General features: G+C 41.3%; 1 protein-coding gene across 12 annotated transcripts in view; it reads right to left on the reverse strand.

Moving 5' to 3' along the window:
* The window catches only part of TECRL (trans-2,3-enoyl-CoA reductase like), a 77,011-nt gene that overhangs the window by 30,085 nt on the left and 19,215 nt on the right, over window positions 1–27,711 (reverse strand). For all 12 annotated transcript variants that reach the window (XR_003529237.1, XM_027652938.1, XM_027652936.1 and 9 more), the window contains exons 3-4: window positions 12,370–12,414; window positions 11,014–11,117 (exon numbers count right to left, since the gene is read on the reverse strand). Coding sequence is in view for 11 of the 12 variants with exons in the window: in XM_027652938.1 (XP_027508739.1) it covers window positions 11,014–11,117; window positions 12,370–12,414 (149 nt within the window). In the remaining variant the exon portion in view is untranslated. The remainder of the gene's footprint in view (window positions 1–11,013; window positions 11,118–12,369; window positions 12,415–27,711) is intronic.

The raw sequence follows: 27,711 nt of genomic DNA on the forward strand, positions 1-27,711 counted from the left end.
CATAACTCAAGTGCATAGTATTGCTAAAGGGGTACAGATTTATAATTAATAGGCCATTTGGCTTTAAAGTGGCTATTCACACTGCTATGGAATTGTAATGAATAAATACCTGTGGCTTAAGGAAGCAACACTGCATTTAGACTACCTGTCTCAAAATTAGTATTTGGCCCCCCAGGAGGCTGTTCTTCTAATTACTCTTCAGAAGAGCATTGGAGAAGAAAGGTTTTCCTGCAGAAACATCCTGCAACTAGGTTCCCTTCATTTGGGACCCCCAGTACTATTTCTTTTCTTCTGTTATAGGGGGAAACTTTCTGAAATTTTAGCCTTTCATAGCAGGACTGTCTCCAAAAGGAACAGACTGAAGTGTTCTCTACCGAAATTTTCTTTTGTTCCATGTAACATCATGACTTCTGTGCTTCATTTAGACTCTGCATGATCCCCAGAGCAGGTGTGTGTGTAAAAACATTTAATCTGGGAGAGTCTAAGAGCACACTGTTGTGGAATACTCCACAATTAAGAGCTCATTAGTGTTTTGTCCTAATAGCAGTTGTATAGGTCTGTTCCTAACTGTGAGCACATTGCTTTAGGCACTCTGCAAATCCTGTAAGAGATGACCTCCACTTTTAAAATTTGATACACTAAATATAAACAGTGGTGGTATAGAGGACAGAGGTGCAGAAAATATGGCCTGGGCAGGTCAGCGTAAAAGCTTGGAATGAGCTGCTTTTTTCAGTGTAGCTTTTTCTGTCATCCATGAGTTGCACCACAAAATACATCCATAACTGCCAGCTTTTATCATCTGTTTGGCACAAGTATATTACAAAGCTGCCAGGAAGAGTTTGGCAGGACTTAGCACCAAGTTGTGCTTATTTGTCACTGCACCAAGTGTTCCCCCCTTGTCCCTTGACTGATTTCAGAGGCTGAAAGAAGGAAACTTTCAAAATCCAGTCTCTATTTAACAACCAAAGCTACAAGCACATAGTACCTGAATGTGATGAGGTTTGTTGTAGGAGGGGGAAATGCAGGGTGTCTCATCAGAGCAGTTCAGAGAAGCAGCTCTTGAGTTGGGGTTTGTGGAGGAGAGCAGCACCATGCTCAGGGTGCTTCACAGAGACACCTGTTGTGGCTGGGGACAGGGTTCAGTCTTGTCTGTGTGTCAGTCACATCCGACACAAAGTGTTAATCACCAAGGTGGAGGAAGGTGGTCCAGGGTCAACCATGAGATTAGCAATCAGAGTAGGTACTGTCTGGCAGGCAGGACTATATTTGCCTTTGTCATAACTGTGCCACACTGCTGGAACATAGTTAAGGTCGGTAACATTCTGTTTTAGAGGATGAGGTTCAAATTTTTGTAGTGATTTTTGTTGTATTTTATTTTATTTTGCTTGAGTTTCACACTGTTTCCTTCTGTTGCATCTCCCATGCTGCAACCACTGCTCTAGTTCTCTGGCCCACTGATTTTAAATTCATCAGAAATGAAAAATGAGTTCCAGAAAGCAGGCAGAGAAACTCTGCTAAAAATTCCCATGAGTTCAAGCAAGTGAAAGGGAAAGCAGTCTTAAATTAACACAACATTACAATAATTTCAACCCATTGGCAATCAAGGGCAAGCACCATTTTTTGAACTATTGATTCTCAATGAATGTATTCAATTAAGCCTACCTAATATCTTCAGACTCATCCTACAGATGACTAATTGGGGAGTTATTTGTTGTGTCAAGGATCAGTTCAACCTATCACTTTTATAGGTGCTCAAAATTACTAATTCCTGCTGACATGTCCTGCAAAAATAATAATCATATTTTAAACTAATGCATGAAAATAATAACATTGTAGCTTGTTGTTTCTGAACAAAAGAAATACCATTTCATTTGAAAAAGTGATCGTTTAAAACACAGAGCAGTTTTATTCTGTAGAAACATTAAAAAAAAAATACTTTTTCTTTACCATCTTGTGGTCCTGCCTAGATTATTTTGATGTATTTGGTGCAACCAAATATAGTAGTCTATAATAAACACAAAGATCTTTTCCTGCAGGAGCATTATGTTTCTGTAACAGTGCCCTGCATAGGTCAATAGAATTTAACTTTTGGGCTTATCATTAACTCTCTGAAGAGAGAAAAGAGGATCTTTTTTCCACATCTGCACAGTTTATTTCGTAGCATGCAGAGTGTCCAGTTCTCTTACCTTCCTTCTCTCCTCTCCACTGTCTGGCATTATATACTCTATATACCTCTCATTCTCAGTAGCATAGAGAAAGTGTTCTTGAATCAAAGTATTTGTGAGTCAAAACTCTCACAAGCATGAGCTCCATACAGTGTGATAAACTCAAGGTTCTTTAACTTTCTCAATTGTCAATCAGGTCCACGGGGATCTGAGTCAGTAACACATAAACTGGAAATACCTACTACATAAACAACAAAACTGAGATCTGAAACATGTCAAAAGAGAGCAAAGATAGGATTTTCCGTCGTTGAAGAGAAGATGGGACAAATGGTAAAATGGTAAAACAATACACAGTAGCTAATCTGCAAACCAGCAAGGTATCTCATCTTACATGAGCCAGATTGTACCTGCTTCTTTTATCTCTGTTCAGCTGATCATGCCAGTAACACCTTGCTGAACTGAGTTACAGCCAGGTCAGGAATTAAAATCCCAGACCGTATAGGGCAGAGGGTTTATTTAGGGAGGCACAAATGGAGCAGAGGTGAAAAGAGTTTTTCAAAGTTATTTGAGGGAAGGTGAGGTGATTTTCTGGTTGGTAGGGGTAGCTGACATTACCCCAACAGGTCTACTGAAGGGAATGGAAAGGATTTTGATTTGGTTAATAGTACCGTGTGTACTGGTTGCAAAAAGGCAGAAAAGGACAAAAGGAAGCTATAAACAGAGGCAGTGGAGAGGAGGGAATCTGAAAAAATTCCAACAGAATCTTCATAAATGAACAGCCCACATATTTGTATCTTCACGAGGGCATCAGCTAATTCCTCTCTGTAATGTTTATGACATGCCCTTTCTGTAATATCACACAACACACCCTATCTTATTGCCTCTTGGCATAGTCTCACATTATCTCATCCATGACAAGCAGCAGAGCTGAGGAAAGGCCGCACAGCCTCTTCCATACTGATCCATTCCTGCAGCTCTTTCCATGCCATGTAGGGGCAGTTTCCTAGTTCATTGGTGCTGGTTGTGATGTTTTCTCTTCTGCTGTCCATGGGATGTCTGGGTTCAAGCAGGGAAGCAGAGAGTGTGGGACGAGGATAATACCCGCAACCAGGACAATAACTTTGGGTCACTGTCTGTGGCTTTCAGCACAGCAAGAGATACAAAACAGCTCAAGCATATCCTGGGTAACTCTGATGGAAAAGCAGCTGTAGTTTATAAATTATCTAATGGACAGGGCTTAGTTTCTCTGATAAATGTGAGACAAAGGCACTAGCTGCAGCTCTGAGCCAAGGTCAGACTGAGGCAGTACATACAGCACAAAGAGGAGAATCTACTGATATCAAACAAACAGACCATTACTATGTGTGAGTGTACAGAGCACAGCTTCTGAGAAACCCAAGAGATCAGGCAGTTGAATCCGCCCAAGTCCCCAGATCACATTAAACTTAGCATCTAACTACCTTAGACTCCTTTTACAATCCCAGACCTAAGTACTCTTGAGCTAATGATCATTAAAAAAGGTTATTAATTTCTAGACTAATTTCTGCTTCATACGCTTTGTTACCTCATTAAAGGCCATACTGTCACCTGGGGATGATAATGGCATAATTTTAGCGCCATCTCTAAATCTTCACCTTTGTAAAAGTTTCATATTTTCATGTTTGTAAAAATCCATGGCAACAGCAATTTTGTCTCAGATAATACAATTCTTAAGGGCTGATTGAATATTCAATGACTTTTTGTTCCAGTTCTCATGTAATACATTCTGCAAAACTTAGTACATGCAGGGGCACCTGAAACTTCCCTTGTCTGGGCAGACTCTGCAGTGACTCGGTGTCTATGAATATTTCAGGCTGCAGCTCAGTATTTACTGCAAATACCAGAAATAGGGATGGATTTGCTGTAGGATTTTATAGGCAAATTGCAGCTGACTCAGGACAGCTTCAGGAGCTGGAGAGTGAACAGTGTTGGACCCTGTTTGTCTCTGAGTCAGACCTGTGCTTGCTCTGTGGAAAAAGGGAGGTGAAATCCCAGTTTCCTCCTGTCTCTTTTCTTAAGACTGAGCTGTCTGAAACCTTGGCATCAGACAACTTCATACTATGGTCAAAATTCTTCCCTGAGACCACAAGCCATTTCATGTTTCTTATTCAAAATGGAAAATTACTGCAAAATAATGAATGTTGTTCTTATGTACACATATGTATGCATGTTGTATATGTTTGTACTTATGAATATTCAGCAAAACACTCAAGTTCTGTTTGTAACCAAACACTAATGTGAGTTCAGATTTGCTGCCAAACCTTTACAGGGCTTTGACAGCATTTTGAAATCTGCCATATAATGTGCATCATTTTAAAATGTATATTTATCATCTACTATTTAGATACATAAATGAAATAGTGCTTTTTAACACCTGGTTATTATAAATAGCCTCATCTAGCTCTTCAGAGTGCTTTTCATCCAGAAGCCTCAAAGCACTTTGGAAAGAGAAAAATACTGTTATTTTCTTGCCACAGATCTGGAAAATAAAATACAGAGAAATTCAGTGACTTGTCCAGGGCATCAGACAAAGGTGGACAAAGAATGACAAAAGGGCCTCTCAAACATTACTTCAGTCTCTGGTTCACTCTCTTGAACACTGCTTCACTCTATGGTTCACTCTCCTCTTTGTGGTCTCCTTACACTCTGTATGGGGTGGGTCAAAATTCCCCATATAAAATAATTTTGCCAGACTTACACATTCTAGAAGGACTAGAACTGCTAAAATTTGCATAGATTGACAAAATGTCAACCTCCTTAGTTACTCTGAATACAATTAGGAAAGCATCTACACTTATCAGCAGCATACATCAAGTAGCTCTTTGTTCCTTAAGTAGCAGGAAGGGTTTAAGCATAAGGTTGTGTATAACTGAAAGAAACAGCTTGTTCTGTTTATGCTTTGTGAATTCCCTCTACCTTCTTTTTGCACTGGAAGTGGTAAAAATTCAAGGGTATTCCTATAAACACTTAGGCATACGTTCTTTTAGCCTGCTGTGCTCAATGGCAACTAAAACATTCACCCCTCAAAATTAATTTTTCTAGTAGCTCCCTAATTCCATTTGGCACCCGAAAAATGGACCTACTGACATGGTTCATCACGAGCTAGTGGCTTTTGTTGCTGAGACCAAGAGAAATTGTTGCAGCACGGTTTGGATTATTAGAAGCAGCATCTGAGGAATCCAAATCAGCCAGCTGGGCAGTTTCAGAGGTCTCCCCTTCCCTTATCTATTGACTTCATGTTCTCACTGGGCAGTAACAAAGAGCCAAAAGTATATGTGGCCCAAGCAAAGGCACAAACAATATAAAAACATGGCAAGAAATAAGGCAAATGCAAGCTGTTCTCTCCTGATAATCCTGGAGGTTGAAAAATATTAGACTTAATTAAATGAAAAATAAGACCAATTTTGTGTGTGTAGTTTGCCTTTGTGAAAGGTCACAGTGTTTCAAAAGTCCATAGCTTTTGACTGGAATCAGCTCAAGACTCGGCCAGCTGTACCAAGGTAGAGCAACACTTACTGTGTGTTCAAGCAGAAACAAACCTCTGCCAAGTACAAAGTGTTAGCTGTAAAATAGAGGTGCTTCGAATTACAAGTAATTGGAGTTGGAAAAGGTGCTATCGAGGAAATAGTGAGTTCTTTTTTTCCTGGTGATCATTTCTATGAGCAAATTATCTATTGATCCAAGAGGTTTAGCAATGAAAAAGCAGTTGGGGATTTTTCTCTCTTTGGCATTTTGTTGTAGCTGTTCTTAAGCCACCCACAGATTTACACAGATTTACACATGTTCTGTTTACTTGGCACTGCTGCAAAGTTTTTTCAGGTACCCACTATTCCCTAAAAGTGTTATTCAATTTGTAGGGTCCTATTCCCACAACTAACCGTGAATTGGCCACAAAATATGCAAACCTTGATATGTATCTGCTGAGAATTATAGTCAGTTACATTCTCTGATACATCCTACAGATCCTCAGTTCCCTCTCTTACCTGGATCTCAAATTCCTTTCTAAACCATGGTCATATCAGCTTTCTTACATTTATCATCTTTACACTGGCTCACTAGTTTTCTGGGACTCCCAGTCCTCACACTCCTTCAGATTTCTCAGATCCTCTCCTTTTTTTCTGTTGTAATTGTCTGTACTTTTATATCCCATTGAGAGGTTATAAACCTTTACTGAAGTCTCTTCTTCTGTTCATGAATTAGGGAAAATATCTTAAGTTGTTCCCCATGGGGAGCACAAAGCTGACCTCATTATAGAGAAGGTGGAAAAAATGAGTCTGCAGCAGTTTGGCTGCCTCTTTTCCAAACCCATCCATATGCAAATTGCTACCTATCACAATCATCCCACAGACTTCATGGGATTGTTCCACATTTACAGGACCAACTCACTGTGTTTGACAGCCAGAAAAAAACCTGCTCCTCCCGTATACACCACCCACCCACACCCACAGGACAGAAAAACTTTGGCACACTGGCACTGTGTGAGTAAGAGAAGAGAACCACGCTGGCTGAAACACTGCCTTCCCCTCGAGAGAACAGGCACATCTCATTATTGCACTTCCCCACTGTGTACCTGCTATACATAATCACACAGCTTCAAACATAGATCTCTTGGCTTCCCATTCATTTTCCACAATGTCTAACTTGGTGATAAATTTGCCTGCCAGCCAGGAGGGAACAGATTAATTAGCAAAAAAAGTGGGGTTTCAGACTTCAAAGATGCTCTTGGGTTTAAATAAGTATTAGTCTCCACATTGCTAAATTAAGCAGAGGGTTTTTTTCGTTGGGAAATTTGAAGTGGAGCACTTCTGCTGCCAGCCATACTATTTTAAGGCCCTCAAGAGTCAAAGTGTTTAAGCAGTCCCTAATCTGAAATCAAAGTTACAAAAAATATTTGCTGAAGTACTGTGTTTCAGGATTAATCTTCTGAAATTCACAGACTTGTAGGTAAAATATATTTTCTACAATTCTGTGCTGTTTTTTTAGTTCTATTTGGATGCTTCTGATAGCCAGCCCAGGTGGCAACAGGACAACAGAAGCTGATAAATCAGAAATTGCAATCACTGCTCAAATGAAGAAGGCTTTAGCAGAAGTGTGAATTTGAGGATGAAGAATGGAGTTTTTTCTTCCTTTTGACTACAGCAGCAGTGTGCATTATTAGTAATAAAACACCAACCATGTGTTTTACTATGCTGCATTGCAATGTGTAGAAAGAGGTGTCTGTCAAACATGCTTAGGCCCAAAATTGAACAGAGATTAAAAATACAACCCATCACTCCAGTGGTGGGAATTTCAAGCACCTCTGGGGTAAAATATTTGCAGGGCCTTATAGAAGAGATCTGTAAACTCATATCCTATCAGTATCTCTGCAACATCAGTCAGCAAACCTCAACTAGACCCTCCAGGTAGGGTAAAGGAATTGATAAGTCTTGTGCAGAAGTAAATTATGTGGGTTTGGAAATATTTGATATAAATAAGGTAGAGTAGAGTGAGAGTTCTAACAAAATCGATGATACTAAGACACAGGTTTTGTTTTGTCCCTGAATTGTGTTCTGCAAATCAGCCCTGAGGGTCTCCTTTCTTCTTAAAGAGCCAACTGAGGCTAGATGTCTACTGAAATTGTCCCAGAAAAGGATCACATTCTCAAAGGAGAGTGACAAATAATTATTCCAGTGGCAGAGAACTGCAAATTCCTCACCCCGGTTTGTCCTCTCTCCTCCATCAGAGAAACACAGTCTCTAGGAATTGCTGAAAACTGGTCAACCAATCTCAAAGCTGTGGAGCAACCTGAGCCCAGGGGATGTCTGGCCTTTCACAGCACAAAACACCAAAAATATTTTGATCACTGTGCACCCTGTTTTAAGAAGGTTGAGGAAAAGGAGGAAACATCCTTCCTACAAAGTGTCAGACTCTCACGGAGGAGCTAAGTAGACAAGATGAGACAGCAAACTCTTGAGCCACCAAGGTGGAGTGTGACAAGGGCTGTAAATCAGAGATTGTGCGTGCTCCAAAAGGGAAGCTGAGGTTTCTTTATTCAGAAGACTGCTCCTAGGCTTATTAAGACCCAAATTCTGTCTAGGAATAGACCTTTTATTTTACCACATGGTTGGAAAGGGCACTGCTCCCAGGAGGTAGAGGTGGAGGTCAGTACTATTTTCCCCTTTTAAAAACCACAAGTCATTGTCTGGCTGTAAATCCCCAGCATTGGGGGTCTTAGTGTTCTTGATCCTCAAATGTGATCTCCAGTGAGGTGATAGAGCCCCAGAAGACCCACCTCTGTGATTAGTGTTTCCCTAGACAGATCCATGCCCAAAGCATCGACCTCTGGAGCCACTAGCATGTCTCCGTGTGCTTCTGCACCTATTTTTGGAGTCCAGAACTGAATGTGGTCCTTTGTACCTTAGCTATCCTTTTGCTGACAAGATAAGAATATTTTCATTCTGCACCTTGTTTATTTAAATGTCAACCCTTTAAATCAGAAACATCCCTCTCTGTATGCATAAATCTGATAGAGTATCAAGGGGGATGGGAGAATGGGAGCTCTAAGCATAGTAAAAATGGCAGTAAAACTACACATACTGTGTACAAATGCATTCTTAATTGCTATTGTTAGAATACAATCTTCTATGAACTTTTTCTCTGTTGCTACAGATTAGTTATAACATAAAAATCTCCTGGCTGTTTAAATGACGTGGCTAGGAAGAAGATTTCTTTCACTAAGAATGGAGACAATTTAGAATATGGAGCAGAATGGGATAACATGAATATTCAGAAACTCATGGAGTCAACTTTTTGCATGTAGATTAAATCATAAAAAAAATGCCACTGCCTGCAGTATCAACTCCTGGTCATAACTGCACTATTTATAATGGGATATTAAGCTTTAGTTATGTTACTGTCTTAGGCTACATAAACCACCAGGAAAAGAGAGAATAAATAAGATTTTTGCAGATTACTTAATTGTAGCAAACAGAAAGCTGCACTAATCACAGTTTTGCTTTGCAAGGAAATTCCACGGTTGAGAGGTGGTGGGATGGATTCAGGGGGGAAACAGGACTGGCATTAATCACTGTGGCCCCAGTAGGCCAATCAGGGTGGGGCAAAGCCTTGGCAACTTGCAGACCTCCACTGAAACAGGTAGGTGTGAAAGTCTATAGCTCCACTGAAGTAAACTGCCTGTCACCACCTGAGGATTTGGTCCTGTTGGAACTGGGAAGGATGGATACAGGTCATGTTCTTCTTCAAAGGGGCTAAAGCCTGTCGGAATTCGTGCTGATCAGGGCAATCTGCTTCCTTGGAGAGGGGAAATGTACGTGAGCTTGAGCAGGTGAGATGGACATATGACCTTACAGAACTGATCCAGAGGCTGACATCCCAAGGTCAAGGCAGCTCAGGCAGTAACACTTTGAGTGTACCTTCCAAGAGACAAGGAATTGTAAATTAGCATGTCTACTCCAAGTGTCTCATAGTAATGCTTCCTAGCCCATAGTGACCTGTTGGAGAGATGAACAGGAACTATCACCTCTGAGCTGCTCAAAGACCTGAGGCTCACAAGCTTCATCCATATAGGCACTGCCAAGGAAGGACAGTGGCTTGTCAGTGGGTCTTGTAGTCCCCCTGCACGAGCAGGGTGGGATCTGTGTGCTGCCTGAGCTAAGAATTTAATAAGCTGGCCAACAGCCATGATGCCAGTTAGGGAAAACTTGCTTACTTCATTAAAGGAATTGAAAGCAACTGGTGGTATGTTTTCCATTGCTACGAATAGTCTTGTCAGTGTTTTTATGGCTTTCAGAAACAGTAGTTCTGTCTTACTCATGTTTCTCACTGCAGAAATTGGGAGTCTCATTACCCAATATACAGATATGGGCTATGTCTTACCCCAGGTAGTGCAGTACATGCAAACTACAGCAAAAGCTGGGTCAGTCTAGTAGTGAAACTACTTTCAGCTCCACCACATATGCCTGGTGCAGGACACTGGAAAAGTCTCTTCATCTCCCATTCCTTCACTGTCCTTTCAAACACTTCTACTGTCTTCTGTCTTTGGGCTGTGAATGCATTGAATCCTTCTCTTCTTCCTTTCCCAGAGGAGCCTGTAAGGTTAGAGTTCCCCAGAACCCCATTTGAGTGGAATGTGCTGCCTCTCTCCCACCACCCTGACCTTCCAACTGTGTTCTTCATATTGATCATATACTGTATTCTGAAAGCTACTTACAGGAAAATAACTGAAGTCAGACTGAGACCATGCCTACCTAGACCATAATACAGATATTGTTGCTCATGGCAAATACTTTTGTTTTAGAAAGAGATTCAAAAGTTGTGACTCCTGAGCCTGACTGAACATCTTCTGCCTGGAATCCTTAGCCTCTCTATCAGAACTGTGCTTTGGGTGAACAAAGAGGAAGACATTTTCATCCAATAATTTTCCCACATTAGTAATAGGATTACTAGAAATCCATTTTTTCTTTTTAATATCCTTCCACTTTCAAAGCTGAGGAGTCTTGCAGCAAATTAATGTATTTGGCTACAGGTTCTGCACAGGCATATAAACCCTAGATAAGCTAAAACTGTTTTTTAAAATTGATTTTTTTTCTCAGGCAATATTTTTATGTCCACCTTCTAATCTTTAATTGGATGCCAGAGTTGGCATATTGATAATTTGGCTCACTATCCATTTAATTCTGTTTTGACTGCTGATAAGTAATTACACCATTTTACATAGGGAAAGACTGGCTGGGGAAGTTGGAGTAATTTGATGCTAAAACACATTGTACATTAAGACATATCCTGTTGATTGTTACAAGGACATACTTACTGTGGTCCAACCGACCTGCTGACCCAGGTCTGTAAAATACAGTGTAATGATGGAGGAAACAGCAAGACTTTGAATGTTAATTGAATCCTTCAAAAAGGGCCCATCTGCAATGACAAAAAAGGAAGAGGAGATGGCATGAACAACAGGTATCCTCTCAGAGATTCAGCACAATGCATAGACTGCCCTGATAATGGCCCAGGTGTCGGCCCAGCTTGTATTCTGATTTATTTTGGTGACTTGGTACTTATTCTCCAGGTTAACAACTTAGAGCACTTCTGTGAGAGTTATTCTCATCTCATTTTAACAAAAGCATCAGGCTGACATGACACTGGGCAGCAATGCGTGGCAATTGTATGATGCTATCTCTGTTAATCTAACCCATTAGAGACATGCCAAGCAATCACACAGACAACTCCATAGAGCACTCTTTGTTCTGTCTTGCAAGACTAATGGCAAAGTCAATGTTATGCAGCATCTCCCTCACTGAAGTATTTTGCTGTAACATTCACATCCTCAGGCTATTTCACAATAGGTGGCACTTCATGATGAATGCAACTTCTTGGGCAAAGGCCCACTGTCCAAGATTTCTTTGTAAGCTCTGACCTAGGCAGACCAGGTGTACGTGAGCACTACATTATTTTCCCAGCATTCTGAGGCATCTACTTCCAGTCCTAATGGACCTAGAGTGTACAGACAGAGAGATAAAATGGCAATATCTGGTTCTCTTTTGTTTTATGGGGGCAGTGAGCTGGATATTAGGAAACTCCAACAGCCACTGGCTTGGGATGTTGTCATGGCTGCAACAACTCTTTGTTCTTTTCTGCTTTATGCATTGTGCCTCCCTTTCAATTCATTTGTTGACTGTTTACATCAGCAAGGATGCTAAATTCCATCAGCTGCTGAGTCCTCATTTTCTACGGCTTTGCAATTCAACATGTCCACAGACCAAATACCACACAGCCCGTGGCAGCTTTGCCTCCCACTACCACATCCACCAAGAACTTATGTACTGGCACAAAAAAAGAGGCTGCCTCCTGCAGGCAGCTGCGTCTTCTGATGAGGCTGTGAGCAAGTATTAAAATAGATCATGCACTGAGTGAAAGAAGTGAGCAAATGGGTTTAAAACTGCCTTGTCTTTCTTATTTGATCATATACTGTATCCTGAAACATTATGAAAAACATTAGATTCCTTTATTAACGAGAAGACTAATAAGTTAATAATTGACATCTGTTAATGAAAATGTGCTAACACTTCACCCAATAACACATATAGAGAGAGCAATACTGTTAGGAGGAGAATCTGCCAGAGGATTAGTAATACATTAGGTGGCTGTATTCAACCATATGAATACTTACTGCGTTCTAGTTGCAGGCCAACACGGGAAGGGTACCACTGGGGACCTGTTCCAATCACAAAGCGTGGCTGTTAATTTCATGGTGAAGGATCTAAATTTCTCTCAGTTGGGTTTTTTTTCAGCTGATAGGTACAAATGTGAGATGGAGAAAAACCCCACCTTTCTTTCGGTCTTAGCTCTACGAGGAGAATACAAGAGAGCTGGAGGAACATGTAATATACACATTAGAGCATAAGTCCCTTCTCCCTTCTTAAGTGTTGTAAGGGTCAATCTCAGTGCTGAATTCTCCATCAGCACATGAAAAATAGACTCGTATGTGCAGCACTGGGAAGTATAAAGAGGACCCTGTTTATTACCATATTTGCCAAAACTCAGTACTAAATGTGTCAGCCTTGTCCCTCCTTCTAAAATGGTGCTTGTGCTACAGTGTGGTCCAAAGGGGTGATGCTTCCTATTCAGGAATATAAAACCTGACTAGAGATATGCAGCTTGTATTCATTCTTAATCATGGACTAATCAGGGAAATAAAGATACAAAAAGTAGAGGCAAATGAGTAGCTAATACTGAGTTATGGATAACTTCCATGATACCCTCAACTTAAGGATGTTACCTAAAAGTAGATTTTTAAATGCACTAAAGGTCATCCCTAAATGCACGATAGCTCTTGGCAGTGGTTCTTGGATGCCCTTTGATGATTTTGGACCAGTTTGGTCTAACTGGTACAGTTCAAACTGTTAACTTGGCCAGCTCTTTGTAGTGCCTGTAGTGCCTCTACAGCTGTGCTGATGAGTGGACAAAATAAACACTCCTCCTTTTCATCACAAAGACACGTAACTTCGCTTAACCCATACACACTCTTCAGTTTGCTGTTGAGGATTTTAGGGCTGAGCTGGCACATTTCTGGTCTGACCTGAGGCAGTCTGGGGAGACCTTACACAGCCCGTGGTGTTGACTGAGATTTCTGAGCAGCAAAGACTGTCAGAGGAAGGCAAGGGAACTGCTGCAGTATTACCACCCTCATCCATTTCTACCACATTTGCCTTCATTTCCTTTGACACACCTGAGGACAGTTGATAGCCTGAAGGAATTATAGAATCACAGAATATTCTGAGTTGGAGAGGACCCACAAGGATTATCAAGTCCAACTCTTAAGTGAATGGCCTGTACAGGTATCAAACCCGCAACCCTGGTGTTATTAGACTTGCTTTGTCTTTTCATTTCAAAGTCTTAGTGAAATTGGTCAAATATAGCCATGGTTTTCTTTAGATCTATCTTACAATTCTTAGTGATCCTGTATTTAAGATACCAATATTTCCGTATCTTCAACAAAAGGAAAAAAATTTATCACAGTGACTGTGATCAAATGTGGGAACATTTGCCCTGAGAAGCTGTGGGATCTACTTCCCTGGCAATAGTCGGGCCTCAGCTGGGGATGACCATGAGCAGTCTTACAGGACTTGAAAGTTGGCCCTACTCTGAGCTGGAACCTGGACAAGACGAGCTCCAGAGGTTGCTTCTACCATAACTTATGTCAGGATAATCAGGATAGCTGGAGAGCTTGTTCACCCACCAGCTGCCAGCTGGAGGGGAAGAGGACCTGTACAAAGTGCACTGCACAGTGACAACCAGTACACTCTCATTTCAAAGGCACTTGGTCTGACTTTCGTCAGCAAGAACAGGCATTAGATGAACCCGTGAACCAGAGCTAATAGCAGGAGGGGAAACATCTGTCAAGTAAGTTGCAAATATTTTTTTGAAGGTACCACAACAATCCATGACTATTAAAGATAACAAAGGGAAGATAGAAAAGGAGCAGCTGTCTGACTTGTCAAGGAAGATATGATTTGCTCCAGGACAGTAGATATCAATAGTTATTTGGGAGCCTGAAATGCAATGTATTTGTGTTAAATTGGAATCTTCCCCCCTTCATATTACAGTATGTTTCAATAAAAGTCAATTTACCTGATCCTGTGGCGATGTGCTTTTAGGTATGGCTCATAATCTTCACAAGGGCAAACAGAGGTTGTGCGTTTAAGCACGTCATCCCACATTTTCAGTCCTTTAGCCTCAGTACACCATTATGTTCAAACATACTCAAAGATTTAGATAGATAGAAGTGTGACTTTGCCATTGCTTGTCTGCAGTGACCTTGTTATCACACCAAAGTGTCTCTTTGTTTTTCAGACCATGCTTGGCATGCTGCGTGTATTTTGCTGGAGTGACCTGGAGTTATCTGTTCCTTCCCATCTCTTACTATAGGATGGGGGGACACTAGCTAATGTCAAGTGGAAATGCTAAACAGAGGGGGAGACAAAATCAAAACAAATTTCTATGTTGGTTTGAGTCTGAACACAAAAGTTTCTCGCTCTCGGTCTTTACTAGCAGCAGAATAGCAAGGCTGTTCCCAAGTCTTAGCTGCCCAGGGTCCTGCAAAAACCAGCATTGCTTTCGGGGGAGAAGTGTGACCTCCACAAGGAGTCTGCTCTCCCAGCTTGATAAGACTCATTTCAGATAGGAAACTCCAAACATTCCTAGGCATCCTGCTCACCACTTGATGGCGGTCAGCCAAAGGGCCCCTGGCCTCACTTGTCACCATTTACTTGCCTTCCTCCTGTGACTATTTTCCGCAGGGATCCTCCAGAGATCTCACTAGGACAGCTCTGAGTTGCTACTCGGCAATGTGAGAAGTCATTCCAATACAGCCTGACTCTGACAGACACATATTCATCTCATTCCTATAGGAGAAAAGCTCTCTTTAAATAGTGAAAAGAAGCCAAACAGAGTAACTAATTATCGCTTGTATTAATTCTTGTTACTGCCTGTCAGAACAAGGGGTTGATGGCTCTCTTGGATATCTAGAGCCAGTACTGTCTGACAGATTAGCTTCACCTGCCATCAGCAGGAGTTCAAAAGTGCATATGGAGAGTGCCTGCTCCCAGACAGAGTAAACAAGCACTGGCTGAAGGCAGAGGCCCTTGAAGGCCTCTCTGCATTCCCACACCTGGCAGAGCTCCCCTTGCTTCCAATTTAAAGTTGAAGAGTTTCTCTTTCACAGGGTTGTTTTGGGGTTTAATTCACATTTTTTTCTTATTAACATTTTCCATTGTTGCCTCCTACTGAGATTAATGACAATCCAAGACAACAGGTGACTGAAGTTTATCCTGTAACTCCTTTTGCATCTAAGATCAAGCATGTATTGCTATTTACTTTCTGACATTGGGATGGTGCATCAGAGCTCAGCCACATGGTACTTAGTAGGTCACAATCTCTGTAGATTCCTTGTGATTAGCAGAGCTGTTCAGCTCCCTTATACAGGGTTATGGGTTGGAATATACATTTCACACTTGGAACAAAATTGTAAAGATAACATATCAGCTCACATTCCAGACTGGTTTTGACTGGGAAAAGTAGATATAGACTCTCCAGAAAATAAGAATGGCCATGATGGTTCAAACCACAGCTCTATTTACCCAATATTATATCTTAACTTTATTATATTTAAGGCATCATAATTTTTCAACAGAGAATGATGTTTTCTTGTAAAATGACTCAATGTTTACTTTTAATAATCTGTTTTAATAAACAGATATGAGAAAAAATATTTAATGTTGGTTGGGTTGGTTGTTTTACCTGCCCAGATTTAAAACAGAAATTAAAATATAAGCAAACTGAAAGATACATAAAAACTGATAGTCACCTTTAATTTTCCCACACCCAACTATGAAATGACCTACTAATAGTGGATATAAAAAAGAGATGTAGTGCTGTCAAACACCATACAAATACTAATTAAAATAAAAGCCTCAGTGCCATAGCCAGCTGCCAATACCACTATGCAAAAATGCACAGAAAACCAAGTTGTACTGGTCCTGCTGCCCACATGATTTGTTTTTTCACTGCATGTATACTAGAATCTCAGTAAATTAGTCGACTGACAATCCCAGGAACCATGGACAGTTAGAAAAGCCTATATGCAGTTTTTGAAAGTGTCCAAAGGTACTTTCTATCCACATGGCTCAAATTGACCTTAATGTGTGCTCCACCACTTAAATATCACAAGATGTTATGAAAATTTAACAACTATGAAATTCAAGTGCTGAGTACTTTCCACTAGTTAAGAAATTGAAGGAATCAGCCTAATTTTTATTGTTTTATGAAGAATCTTCTATAAAAAATTAGTGCACTATTAGTGCAGTAAATTACACAATAAAATGCCTATTTGTCACAAAAATCTTTATGAAATTATGTGAACCTGTATGAGAACAAAGGTGTAACATGATGAAAACCTCTCTTAATGGGGAATTCAGTTTGTTCCTTAGAATGCAGACCTGCAAAAGCTTTTCACTGGGGAGCAAGGAGTCTAAGAAATGCAAAACAGAACTGACAGACACAATTTGGAGATAATTAGCAGATTGACTTTCCATGATCAGCTAATTTTATTACCAGTTAAATTGTTTGCTTCTCATTGTATTTCACCGCCCATGCATCTCTAATAACAAATAACCTTAATAATTACAAGCAATACCTGCTGTGATATGAATAGGATGATATGAACAACAAAATTACTGTAATCAATCATCAGCAGTATGTTGTTTAAATTTGCAGAAATAAGAGGAAATTCCAAGGAACCACTGCAGCAGCAATGGTCTGATCTGATCCCTGATCTGATCACAAAATGTTACACATGAGCTGAGAAATGTAACAGCACTTGCTTATGTGAACTGAGCACGGTTGAAATGCGTTCCACCACCTTAACCAGATGGCAGTTTTGATATCTATGTAGCAATAAGAAGAGATTGCTGGAAAGATTCAAGTATGTGTGGGGATGGCGGGTTTGTGCATAATATATAGAGACAGACAGATTATCTGAAAACTTGCTGAGGTCTTTCCTTGACAAGCAAATGCTGAACAAATACAGCTGTTCCTTGTCCATGACCTTAAACAAACAGTGGTCATAGTGTTGTTTCTCTTGGTTTCAGCCAGCCTGTCTGAGTGTTCTCAGGAACACTTCTGAGAAAACAGGGATAGAGATATCACCATGCTAACAATTCAGCCTGGGCTGAAGTTTGCATACCCTTGCTCCGCTGAGCTGCCAGCAGGAAAGCAGGATGCTAAAATGACTAGAAGCTACTGCTTTCTGCTTTTATTTGGAAGAAAAGGCTGTGAGATTTATTGTGCTAACACTGCACTTGAGTGATTCCTGAGCATGATGGCAGAAAGCAAAGCACACCTAAGAAACCACAGTAAAACTAAGCTTGGCCAAAAGATCAAGAGAGAAAGTATCTGAAGTGATTATTTACTGTGCTTGCCCCCACTGTAATAAATGACAGCTGCTGAGTACTGCAATCTGAACAACCAGCCCGCTTGAAGAATTGCAGCTCTCAGCAGCAAGTCTGGGGCAAGCAGGGCACTGGCATCTCTTCAAATGGCCCCACTCAAAAGGCCCTCTTTGGCTGCAGATCAAAAGATGTTTTGTTGCTTTGACCCACTAAACGCCAACACAATCACCTGGGTCTATTTTTCAGGGCTAGTGCAGAGACCCCTTCTAGTCAGGCCCCCTCCAGGTACACTCAGCTATACTGGCCTAGCACTGTACTGAACTCCTGAGCCCAGCTGGGCTCACAAGGTCAGGCTACCAATTGTACACTGCTTCCATCAATTTCTTAGTCTTTAAGACAATGGGCTGACCTTGAGAAGGCACTTACTGGATCCAGAATCATTCAGCTAAGCTTTGTTTTCTTGTAGAAGACTGCTGAGAGGTGTATCAGAATATTTAAAGAGCAGTAGCAAGATCTCGAACTAGATCCGTGTTTTTATGGGAAATTAGTGCAAAGAGCAGATCCAGTGTGTCCTGTTCAGTAAAATCGCAGCAGAGTACCCAGATGGATGTTGTTTTTAATGGCTCTGTAGCCAGGGATAAATCCCTTTTCTTTGTCAGCTTTTTTCCCTTAGTATTTTCTCTCATTTGTTTCATTTGTAAGCTTTCCAGGGAAGATCTCTGGCCATGTGTTTTACAAAGGCACCTTGAACTCCAGTTGCTATGGGGACACAAAAAAGTTCTTTCCTAATGGCATGTGGAATTTGAAAAATGAGCTATTTGATCATAAGCATCCATTTCTTTCTTCTGGTTTTTGCAATACCTGAATTCATCTGCCTACAACCATAGTGCTTGGAGAGGGAGAGCAAGCAGTGAGCTGGCTGAACTGATGTCTCCAAGCATTTCCAACAGTGTTAAGGACAGGATCTGGCCTAGAGGCAGGACAGTACACACTTCCCACAGACTACTAAGCAAGTAAGCCCCAGCCTGACTAAATGCCTGATTAAATGCTTCTGGTTTAGCTTTTCATTTGATTGTTCTCATTGGCCTTAGAATCTGAGACCTACATAGGTCATGTAACTGCCCCCCTGGTGCCTCCACTGAAGCCCCACAGAGCCCACTCCAGCAGGTTTCCCAGAGCATACCTAATGGCTCTATAACACATTGCATACAATGCCTGCACCCACTCCCTTTAAAAAAAGTGTCAGGTTTTTGCTTTCCTTGCCCAGGATCTGGCAAACAGCATAGCCCTGTCCATATGTTGGTTCCTGGGAGTAGTTAAGTTGCTATGACTGTGCCCAGATGTGAAACTCCAGCACTCTCCAAGACTCTGCACTGCACCTTGGGTAACAAATTTACCTGGCTGCATTTTCAGTGAAAAAAACTTATATAAATGCCTTAACTCCTTGAAAAACAGAACACTCGTCTCCCCCTATGCCTTTATTTCCCACTGAAAAAAATCAAATAAAAAATCTCAGACTTCAACTATATTCTGATCAGGCAATGATGGACAAATTTCTTAAGAGTCAGCATAGTTTTTCTTAATTAAGATTGATTCTTATTACTGGTAAACAGAATATTATTTGTCATTTACAGGTCAATTTATGTCACTAGCAGATTAACCTTTCAATATTCCTTCTGAAACGCCTACAACTGAAAGCAACTGTGGAAATTCAGACAAGCAAAAAGCATGAGAAAATAAAAGCAAGCAAGCATTCAACATTTGCATGCGTATTTCAGTATGTTTGGTACATTGTTTTTCTATTGCTCTTCCAAAAAAAAATGAAAAAAAGAGAAAGGGGAAAAGCCAGCCCTGTGCATTTCAATTTTCCATGTAGCCTGCTGCAGAAAGTATAATTAATTTTGATCTTTCTGTGTGAATTTGCATTTAAATTAATGTGCGTGGGCAAAGGAAGGGAAAGGGAATGAGGCCCACCTCTTATTTCATTAATAACAACCACAGAGCAGAATACAGAGAAACAAGAAAATAGATACTCTGAGAAGCCTGGAGCTTGATGGAACTTTCGTTTAGGGGGCTGCCCATTGTCAGTGCCAGGGGGTGAGGAGGTGCTGAACATCCAGCCTTTGCTCCCCCCAGGGCACACAGTCACAGCAGTGCTGCTCGAGGTGGCCGTGGGCAGGGTGGTCAGTGCAGCTGGGAGGGTTTGGGGAGTTTTTTAACCAGGGAGGTCCCAGGGAGGGCCGTGTCCTGTCATCCATGCGCTAAAACAGCACAGAGTTTGCTTCCCTATTCGCACACAGTTGTGTTCTGGCTCTGAAATGCCAGCTCCAATTAAGAGAGAAATAATTTATGCCAACTGAGTATCTGTATTCTGGTAGTTATCTTTGCCTTTGATTCTCGTGTCTCTACAAGTCTGGAAAGGGTGACAAAGATAATGGTTGAGGTATTTGGGGGAATGTGAGAATTGCAGCAGGATTCTCTTTCTAAATATTAACTCTATCAGTGAAGTCTTCATAAAAAGGGCAACCCAAACCTAGGAAACTGCATGTTAAGGAACATACTTTTGCTGAACTAAATATTCAGGGACTAAAAATATCCCTCCTTCTCTTTCTGTTTGTCCATATTCTAACATAGCATTTTTAAAAATGTGGCTTAATGTTTGGTGGCTTATGAAATCATTTGCTGTCTATCTCAATCCATAACAGCTTATATATCTTTACTGCTGTGGAGTAGCCAACCCAGACAAGGTTTCTATAGGCAGCAAAGCAGAGTGTCTAAACACAAGTATCTGTCCATCCTCATGATCTTAGAAAACACACAGAGTAAAAGGCCTGTTTTAAAATGTTGTTTCTTTTAAAACCTTTGTTCATGTTCATCCCGTGCCATGTTCTAAGAGAACAAACAGTGCTGTGCCTTGCAGTGTTGCAGATATGCTGTCTTTCAGGACACTGATAACACAAGTCATTGCTTCCTCACTTCAGAAAGCTCTGGTGTGGGTACTGCCGCAATCAGCACAACTGCTAAGTACATTTAGGTAGCAGCTCTCCAAAGAGCTGCAAGAGGGACAGAGAGCAGAGAACTGGCGATGTCACTGTTTCAACTCTGTATTGTTTGCATGCTGCCCGAATGAGGTAAGGTGCCAATACACGTTACAGCAGGATCAGGGCCCTGATGATTTACATTCCAGCATCAGAAAGTACATGTTGGCCCAACAATCACAGCTGATATAGCAATGATTCCTCAAAAGTTCATTTGTGCCTCCCCCTCAGATGTACTGGGCAGAGGAGAGTCCTACCCCAGGCTCTAACTGTGTTTCTTTAAAAGTATTTCATAGTCAATTAGCTATTAAAATATGCTAATTAAGTATACTTTTCTTTCAAAATTTGACTATCCAGGGAATGGTGTTCTCTCCAGCCACTAATCTAATCAGGATGTGTTCCCTCACTAACCCCAAAAGCAATGTGGTTTTTGTATCTAATGGCCACACCAATGCCATCAACAATTAATTGAACACATTTGAATTGACATGATTTCTTCCTAAATACAAATTAACTTCTCGTAAATTCATTGGTAAATTCACCACACTGAAAATTAATCCCCACTAAGAACAGGGCTAAATTGTAATTTCTCCAGGAGCAATGAGGAAAAGGCAGCAGAGATCTGCCCTGTTCTGGTATCAGATCAGACACTAGCATGTGAGCCAGAGGCTGTCATGTTCCCATGTCCTTCCTGGGAGAAGTTTGTTTCAGCTGGTTTAATTCTCTTATCCCACCACCTTATTTAGGTTGATCAAAAGCTTCTGTGCCTCAGAAGCAGCGCTATAAGGCTTGGGAAGCTGCTCTTCCCATCTCAGATCTATGACAGAGGACAAATAATTTTCCCTCTGCATACTGCAGTTCCCCTGCTGCGAAACAAGGCTATAGTACCTTTCCAGTGAATAAAGGCTCTGGCCAGGCTGGATTGATGGACCGAGATCAACGGTGTAAGGTTCAACAGGGCCAGGTGCCAGGTCCTGCACTTTGGCCACAACTATCCCAGGCAGCGCTACAGGCTAGAGGAGAGGGGCTGGACAGCTGCCTGTCAGAAAAGGACCTGGGAGTGCTGGTTGACAGTGGCTGAACATGAGCCAGCAGTGTGCCCAGGTGCCCAACAAGGCCAGTGACATCCTGGCCTGTATCAGAAACACTGTAGCCAGCAGGACCAGGGCAGTGATTGTCTCCCTTAACTCAGCACTGGCGATGCCACACCTCTAGTCCTGTGTCCAGTTCTGAGCCCTTCACTGCAAGAAGGACATTGAGGTGTTGAAGTGAAGAGCAACGAAGCCGGTGAAGGGTCTAGAGTGTAAGTCCTATGGGGAGTGGCTGAGGGAGCTGGGGTTGCTAATCCTGGAGAAGAAATGCTCAGGGTGACTCATCACTCTCCAGAACTACCCAAAAGGAGATCGTAGCAAGGTGTACTAGCCTCTTCTCTCAGGCAACTAGAGACAGGACAAGAGGTCATAGCCTCAAGCTGCACTAGAGGAGGCTCAGGCAGAACATCAGGAGGAATTTCTTCATGGAAATGGTTGTTAAACATTGGAGTGGACTGCTCAGGAAGGTGATGGAGTCACTATCCCTGGAGGTGTTCAAGAAAAGCCTGGACATGGCACTTAGTGCCATAGTCTAGTTGACAAATCAAAGGTTGGACTTGATGATCTCAGAGGTCTTTTCTAACCTAAATGATTCTGTGATTCTGTGAGAGTGCAAGACCCACCATCTCAAGCTCTTCCAGCAGGAAATGAGCCCAGGTAGGCTGGCTGCACGTCAACCATGAGGCAGCCACATAGAAAGAAGCATAACATGCTTAAAGCTGATCAGCAAAGTGCTTTTCCACAGTTATACACAGGCCGTGAGGGACATGACAATGGCAACACTGTTTGGTGAGTATTCATTCTCATAGTTGAGGGATGATGTTTCATCCCAATCTATATGACAAACACTTCATGGCCTTTCAACTCCTCTGCTGCTTTCCCTCTGTAAATCCTATAGTCACAGCTCATCTAGACTGTTTGTGTGTTCTGAGCTTGCACTCTAATGGCAGAATATAAAATAATAGTGCCTCCCCATCAGTGTGTATTTAAACCAGAGTAACATACATTGTTCCTGTATAACCCACAAATCATTTATTTCAAAGGTGAATAATTTTCAACAGCAAATATATTCAATATCATTGCAATTTGAGGGCAATTTAGAAAGAGGCAGAACACCACTCTACTACATTATTTTTATTCAGAATCATTTGTTCAGCTTCTTGTCTTTGATGCATTGCTTTCATTAACTTGAAACTCACAAATACCAAGTTTTGTTGAAAAGCTTTCTTAATTTGGTTGTTCTGAGTGTTTCTTTCCCTTCATGTCCAAATAGAAAGATAAATAAATAAACAGGCTACAACTGTGAGTGAGAGCTCGCTTGTAAACAAATGCAAAACAAATCACCATCACAAACTGACATCCTTCACATTCAGGCCTGAACAGCCTCCCTTGCTCTTGTCCTGCTCACCTGGCCCTGACCCCAGAACTGCAGCTGCTTGTTATGTCACATCTCTTGGTCCTGAGGAAGTCAGGGGCTCCAGAAGCACAGCCAGGGAAGGCATGAGGCAGAGAAGACCTGGGGGGAAGTCTGAACTTAGAAGCTGAAGCTGCTGCCTCTTACCTAACCTGTGTAGAAGTGATACCATGAGGCTTGTAATTTTTTTTCTCAAGTTCTCCCAGGGTTTTTTAGAAGGTTCCTCTCATTTTGGCAAGGGAGATTTACTTCCTCTTCTGTTATCCAATGCCTGTTGACTGTCTTTCACAAGAAGTCCTGGTACATTTCATGTAGACCTATTCCATGCATCTCCTCCTAAGAGAAGCTGTTGGACCCTTCAGTAAAGCCATCTGCCCGACTCAGGTGTTCAAAAGCACAGGGACTCCTGTGAAAAACCTGATGTAGATGCAGAGCACTTTTAAAGCCTGAAGTGATCTTGACCCTGCCATAATCAACAGACACCTGTCTTATTAATGGACATGAGATTCTTTTCACACTAATGAAGGCCCATTGGGGCTTTTAGTATCTTGAGTTCTTTGAAAGAACATTAGGCCCACATGAATCTGGTGGTGAACATTAGGTTAACACTGGAACTCAATCTGTTCTTCAGACCAAAAATGTATTACCCGAGTTTCAATTGATGTAGGAGCTGTTTAAAAACCAAAACTACCTTGACATCTTCTAATGACAGTTCACTAGGCTTTAATTCCTCATTTAATTCCTGAGTCTGGATATTCTCTAGGGCCTGGATTACTTCTATAGGGTCTTCTACTGTAGTTTTCTCAGTTGAACCACAGACACTAATAAGACACATTGTAAATAATAATAGTCAATTCTGGTAAACAAACTTTGCTGTTTTTCATCTAGATCTGTCAATTAATTCTAAGGCAAGAAAAGCAAAGAATCTAGCTATGAAATTTCCTTTTCTTAATGATGCATTTAAATAGCATCTCACATTTGTTCTCCAGTTGTTTACATAGGATGTCATTTGTGATGCATTGTTAGAGCCCTGTAAATCTCAGCTGGGGACAATATCCCAGAGAGCAGAAAGGGACAGTTCTGCTTCAAGCTACATCTCAATAGATTAGCTGTCTTTTCTTTTATTATGTTAGTCATCTGAAATGATATCTGTAATCCTGTTAATGAAATGCAATAACATCAGATGCAGAAGCTACCAAAAAAAGAGAAATAATGTGCATTTCCAATTAAGTTTTTTAGTTGATCTTCACTTTTTCCATTGCTGTTTTAAATGTTGCTCTTTTTCTGAAGGTCATCTTATAAGCATTTAATGGATAGCCTGGCTTTTGTGTTTTAGACACCTTACTCCCTCTGGTTCAATAGGTCATTAAACATATATTTAAGTCATTCTTTGTCCCAAATGTTTCTTACAGGATCACAGGCAAAACAGACAATAGATCCCAAGATGGATGAAAGGAAGGTTAATTATTCTGGTGTCATAGATGAGAAAATGAAGCTCGAAAGGGAGAAAGTATCTAACACACAACTCACCCCAGTCAATAGCGTGACTCCCATTGGTCAAGTCTTAAAGACCTAAGTCTTAGTCATCACATTCATTTCATTGTGAATCAGGAGACTTGAAAAGTCCCAGGTAGCCTTTTGGCTTTTACTGTTACCTTTAGACAACCAGAATGCTTTAAAAATCTGACTCTAAAAGTCTTCCTTAAGGTCCTGTGTGCCCTGCTTCTAAACCAGCTGGGTGAGCCAAACCTCAACCATACTTTCCTAATTCAATACATAATGAAAATATTCTTTGTAACCATGTGTAAATTTCAAAGAGCAAAACTTCAGGGATATCTGATCAGATGCTTTTCAGACTACTTTAATATCTCTTCCTCCACAACTTATAATGAGATTCAAGTGCTCAGCAGAGAAGCAAACTGCAGGTGCCTAGTCTGGTGCTTGCTCTCACTATTATTATCTTAGCCCCCCAGCTAGAAATGTCAAAATGAAAATTCTGGGCCTTAGCAGTGTCAACAAGAGATGCATGGCTTGAATTGGGGGGTTTTGACCACAGCTCAGGATGCAAAATACGGTCTGTGAAGTGCACAGAACCTTCTGGAGGGCATATCCATGCATTGTCTTTCCCTTTTGAAAAATGGCCAGAATTGTTTTTCTGTAACTCCAAAACAGAATGGGGTATGGGGGTGGGGTGGAGTGGATGTGGTGTCTAAGGTAAATTTTCATTCACTTTGAAGATGAAAATCATTAGGCTAATTCAGTTTGGCTTCTCCTTCCTTTTAACAGTATTAGGTCAATGATGCCATTCTCATTTCCTGACTGGCTGTTAGAAAAGAAGTGAAAGTATTCCCAGCTTTCACAGGAGTGCTTTGGTTATTTTGACAGCTAAGCCATAAATTCAAGTCACACAAATCTGTACCAACAGACAGACTCCTGTATTTTGTATAGAAAGATTTGCACAGATATGTCACAAATAGGCTGAGAGGAAGTCATCCTCCTGATGCTTCTTCCTGTACAGATCAGAAATGAAGGCTACCAGATAGGCTGGCCCTGTGGCTAAAGCACCATGCCAAAGCAAGAATTTAGTGTCTGTTCTGACAGGCACGTGCTGCAGAGGCAGGAAGCAATTTACTCACGGATTAGATCTCTGACTGTGAGCTGGGGAGGAAGATGGTAGCAACTGGTTTGAGTTTTGGGGAAGGATCTGTTGCTTACTTTGTGCTTTGTGAAGCAAAAAATAAAGAATTTAAGTATGTACAAGCCTCACTGTGGCAGTAACAAGAAATTCAATGAGTTTCTAATAAACTGAGTTGTGTTGACAGGCATAGAGAGGTAAAAGATCCTAGAATTCCTTCATCATTCACCACTGAAATTCATCGTAAACTGACGTTATACTGATATCTGCTGTGTGACTAAGTCAAAAGAAAACTTATAAATACAAGATGAAACAAATACCATGTTTCCTTCTAACCTAGTAATTTCCATTTACAAAGCCAACACAGATGAATGCGCAATTTACCCTGATGAAATCACTGTAGTTCTTAGTGCCCATTTGTAATAACTGCCCATCCCCAGTGATTCGCCTTCATTGTAATTTCCAATTGAGTTGTTATGAATGCAGAGAGGGGAGAATTTAATAAAAACAATAGTTAGATGTGACTGCCAGCCCAACATGCTCTGTGAATCTGCACTGGGGACGTAATGCTGGGCCTATGAGCTCTGCAGTCAGACGCCTGCACAGCAGGATATTGTCTATCCCTTCAAAAACTCATTCGTATATGGATTCTGGGCTAGTGTGAACTGCTTAGGACACAATTAGGGAGGAAGGAGTTTGAGATCTGATAAAAGCCATAGACTTAGTAGCTGCCTTTCTGTCCAGGGAGTACATCCAGCTCAAGGCAATTCATGGTGGGATCAGATTGTGGCCCTTTTTCAAAAATTTTGGCTTTTTCTAAGCCTGATCTCCTAATATAGGGCAAAAGAAAGATCCCTCTGAAAGGCTTTATGCCCTAGATATAACTTATTTGGATTTCTTTGATTTGTGAGACACATGGTTGATTGATAGGCCAAGACTGTGAAGTCAACTTTGTAGAGCCATAAATAGCATAATTCAGCTTCTCTGAGTCCCAGCAGATGTATTCACCAGGCACATGAGTCTCTCCAGGCATCAAAATTGACAGATTTCATTAACTTTCTGCAACCTGAGAATCCAGCTGTAATAGACAGTGTGGAGAAATCAGAGGAACTGCAGGTTCTCAGCAAGACTGTGTTATCAGACAGTCCTGATTATACAGAGCCAGCAGGCAAGGCACTGGCTTAGCAGTCACCGTTCGCCCTGGTACTGCTCTTAATGACTAATCCCCACAGCATCCTTTCTCACCTCTCTGAGCCTTGCAGTTTAACATCACAGCCAGCCTCTAGAAGGGAATTATGTGATGCAGTACAAACAGTCATCCTTTGCAGCAACAGCTCTGCATCCTACTCTTGTGTTTAGGCAAAATACAGAGTTATTCCTTACTTATGCTACTATCTCTCAGATGTCATTAAAAGCAGGAAAGTTGCAGATTCAGAGCATGAAAACCCTTAGCAGACTTTCTGAAAAGGAGAAAAGAAAGAGGACCTCCTCCACTAAATAATTTTAGTACCTCATTTGCCTAAAGCTCCACTCACAAGGCTTGCCTTGTGATATCTAAGCAATGAGAGATTCTTCTCCTTGCTCTTCCCCATGTCAGCTTGACTCCTGTTGTTCTGTGTTTTGAAGATCTTCTTCAGGGTTTTGGGTGAACAAGAACCTGTTGGTTTTAAAATGCTACTCTCCCTCCAGCTGTTGAGCGCTGCCTGAGCTGAGCACTGCTGACAGGCAACTGGGGGCAGAAGCAAGCTCAAGGCAGTAACAGGTCATTTTGAAAAGGGAAGGAGGTAGAATATGCACAGGCCTCCCATGCAGCTGGACAAGAATTGTATGATGTGATACTTCTGCTCATGTTTGCCCTCTGATATGGTATCTCCTTGCATTAGGCA

This window comes from Corapipo altera, unplaced genomic scaffold, assembly GCF_003945725.1.
Source record: "Corapipo altera isolate COAL_440 unplaced genomic scaffold, ASM394572v1 69, whole genome shotgun sequence".
Lineage (NCBI taxonomy): Eukaryota > Metazoa > Chordata > Aves > Passeriformes > Pipridae > Corapipo > Corapipo altera.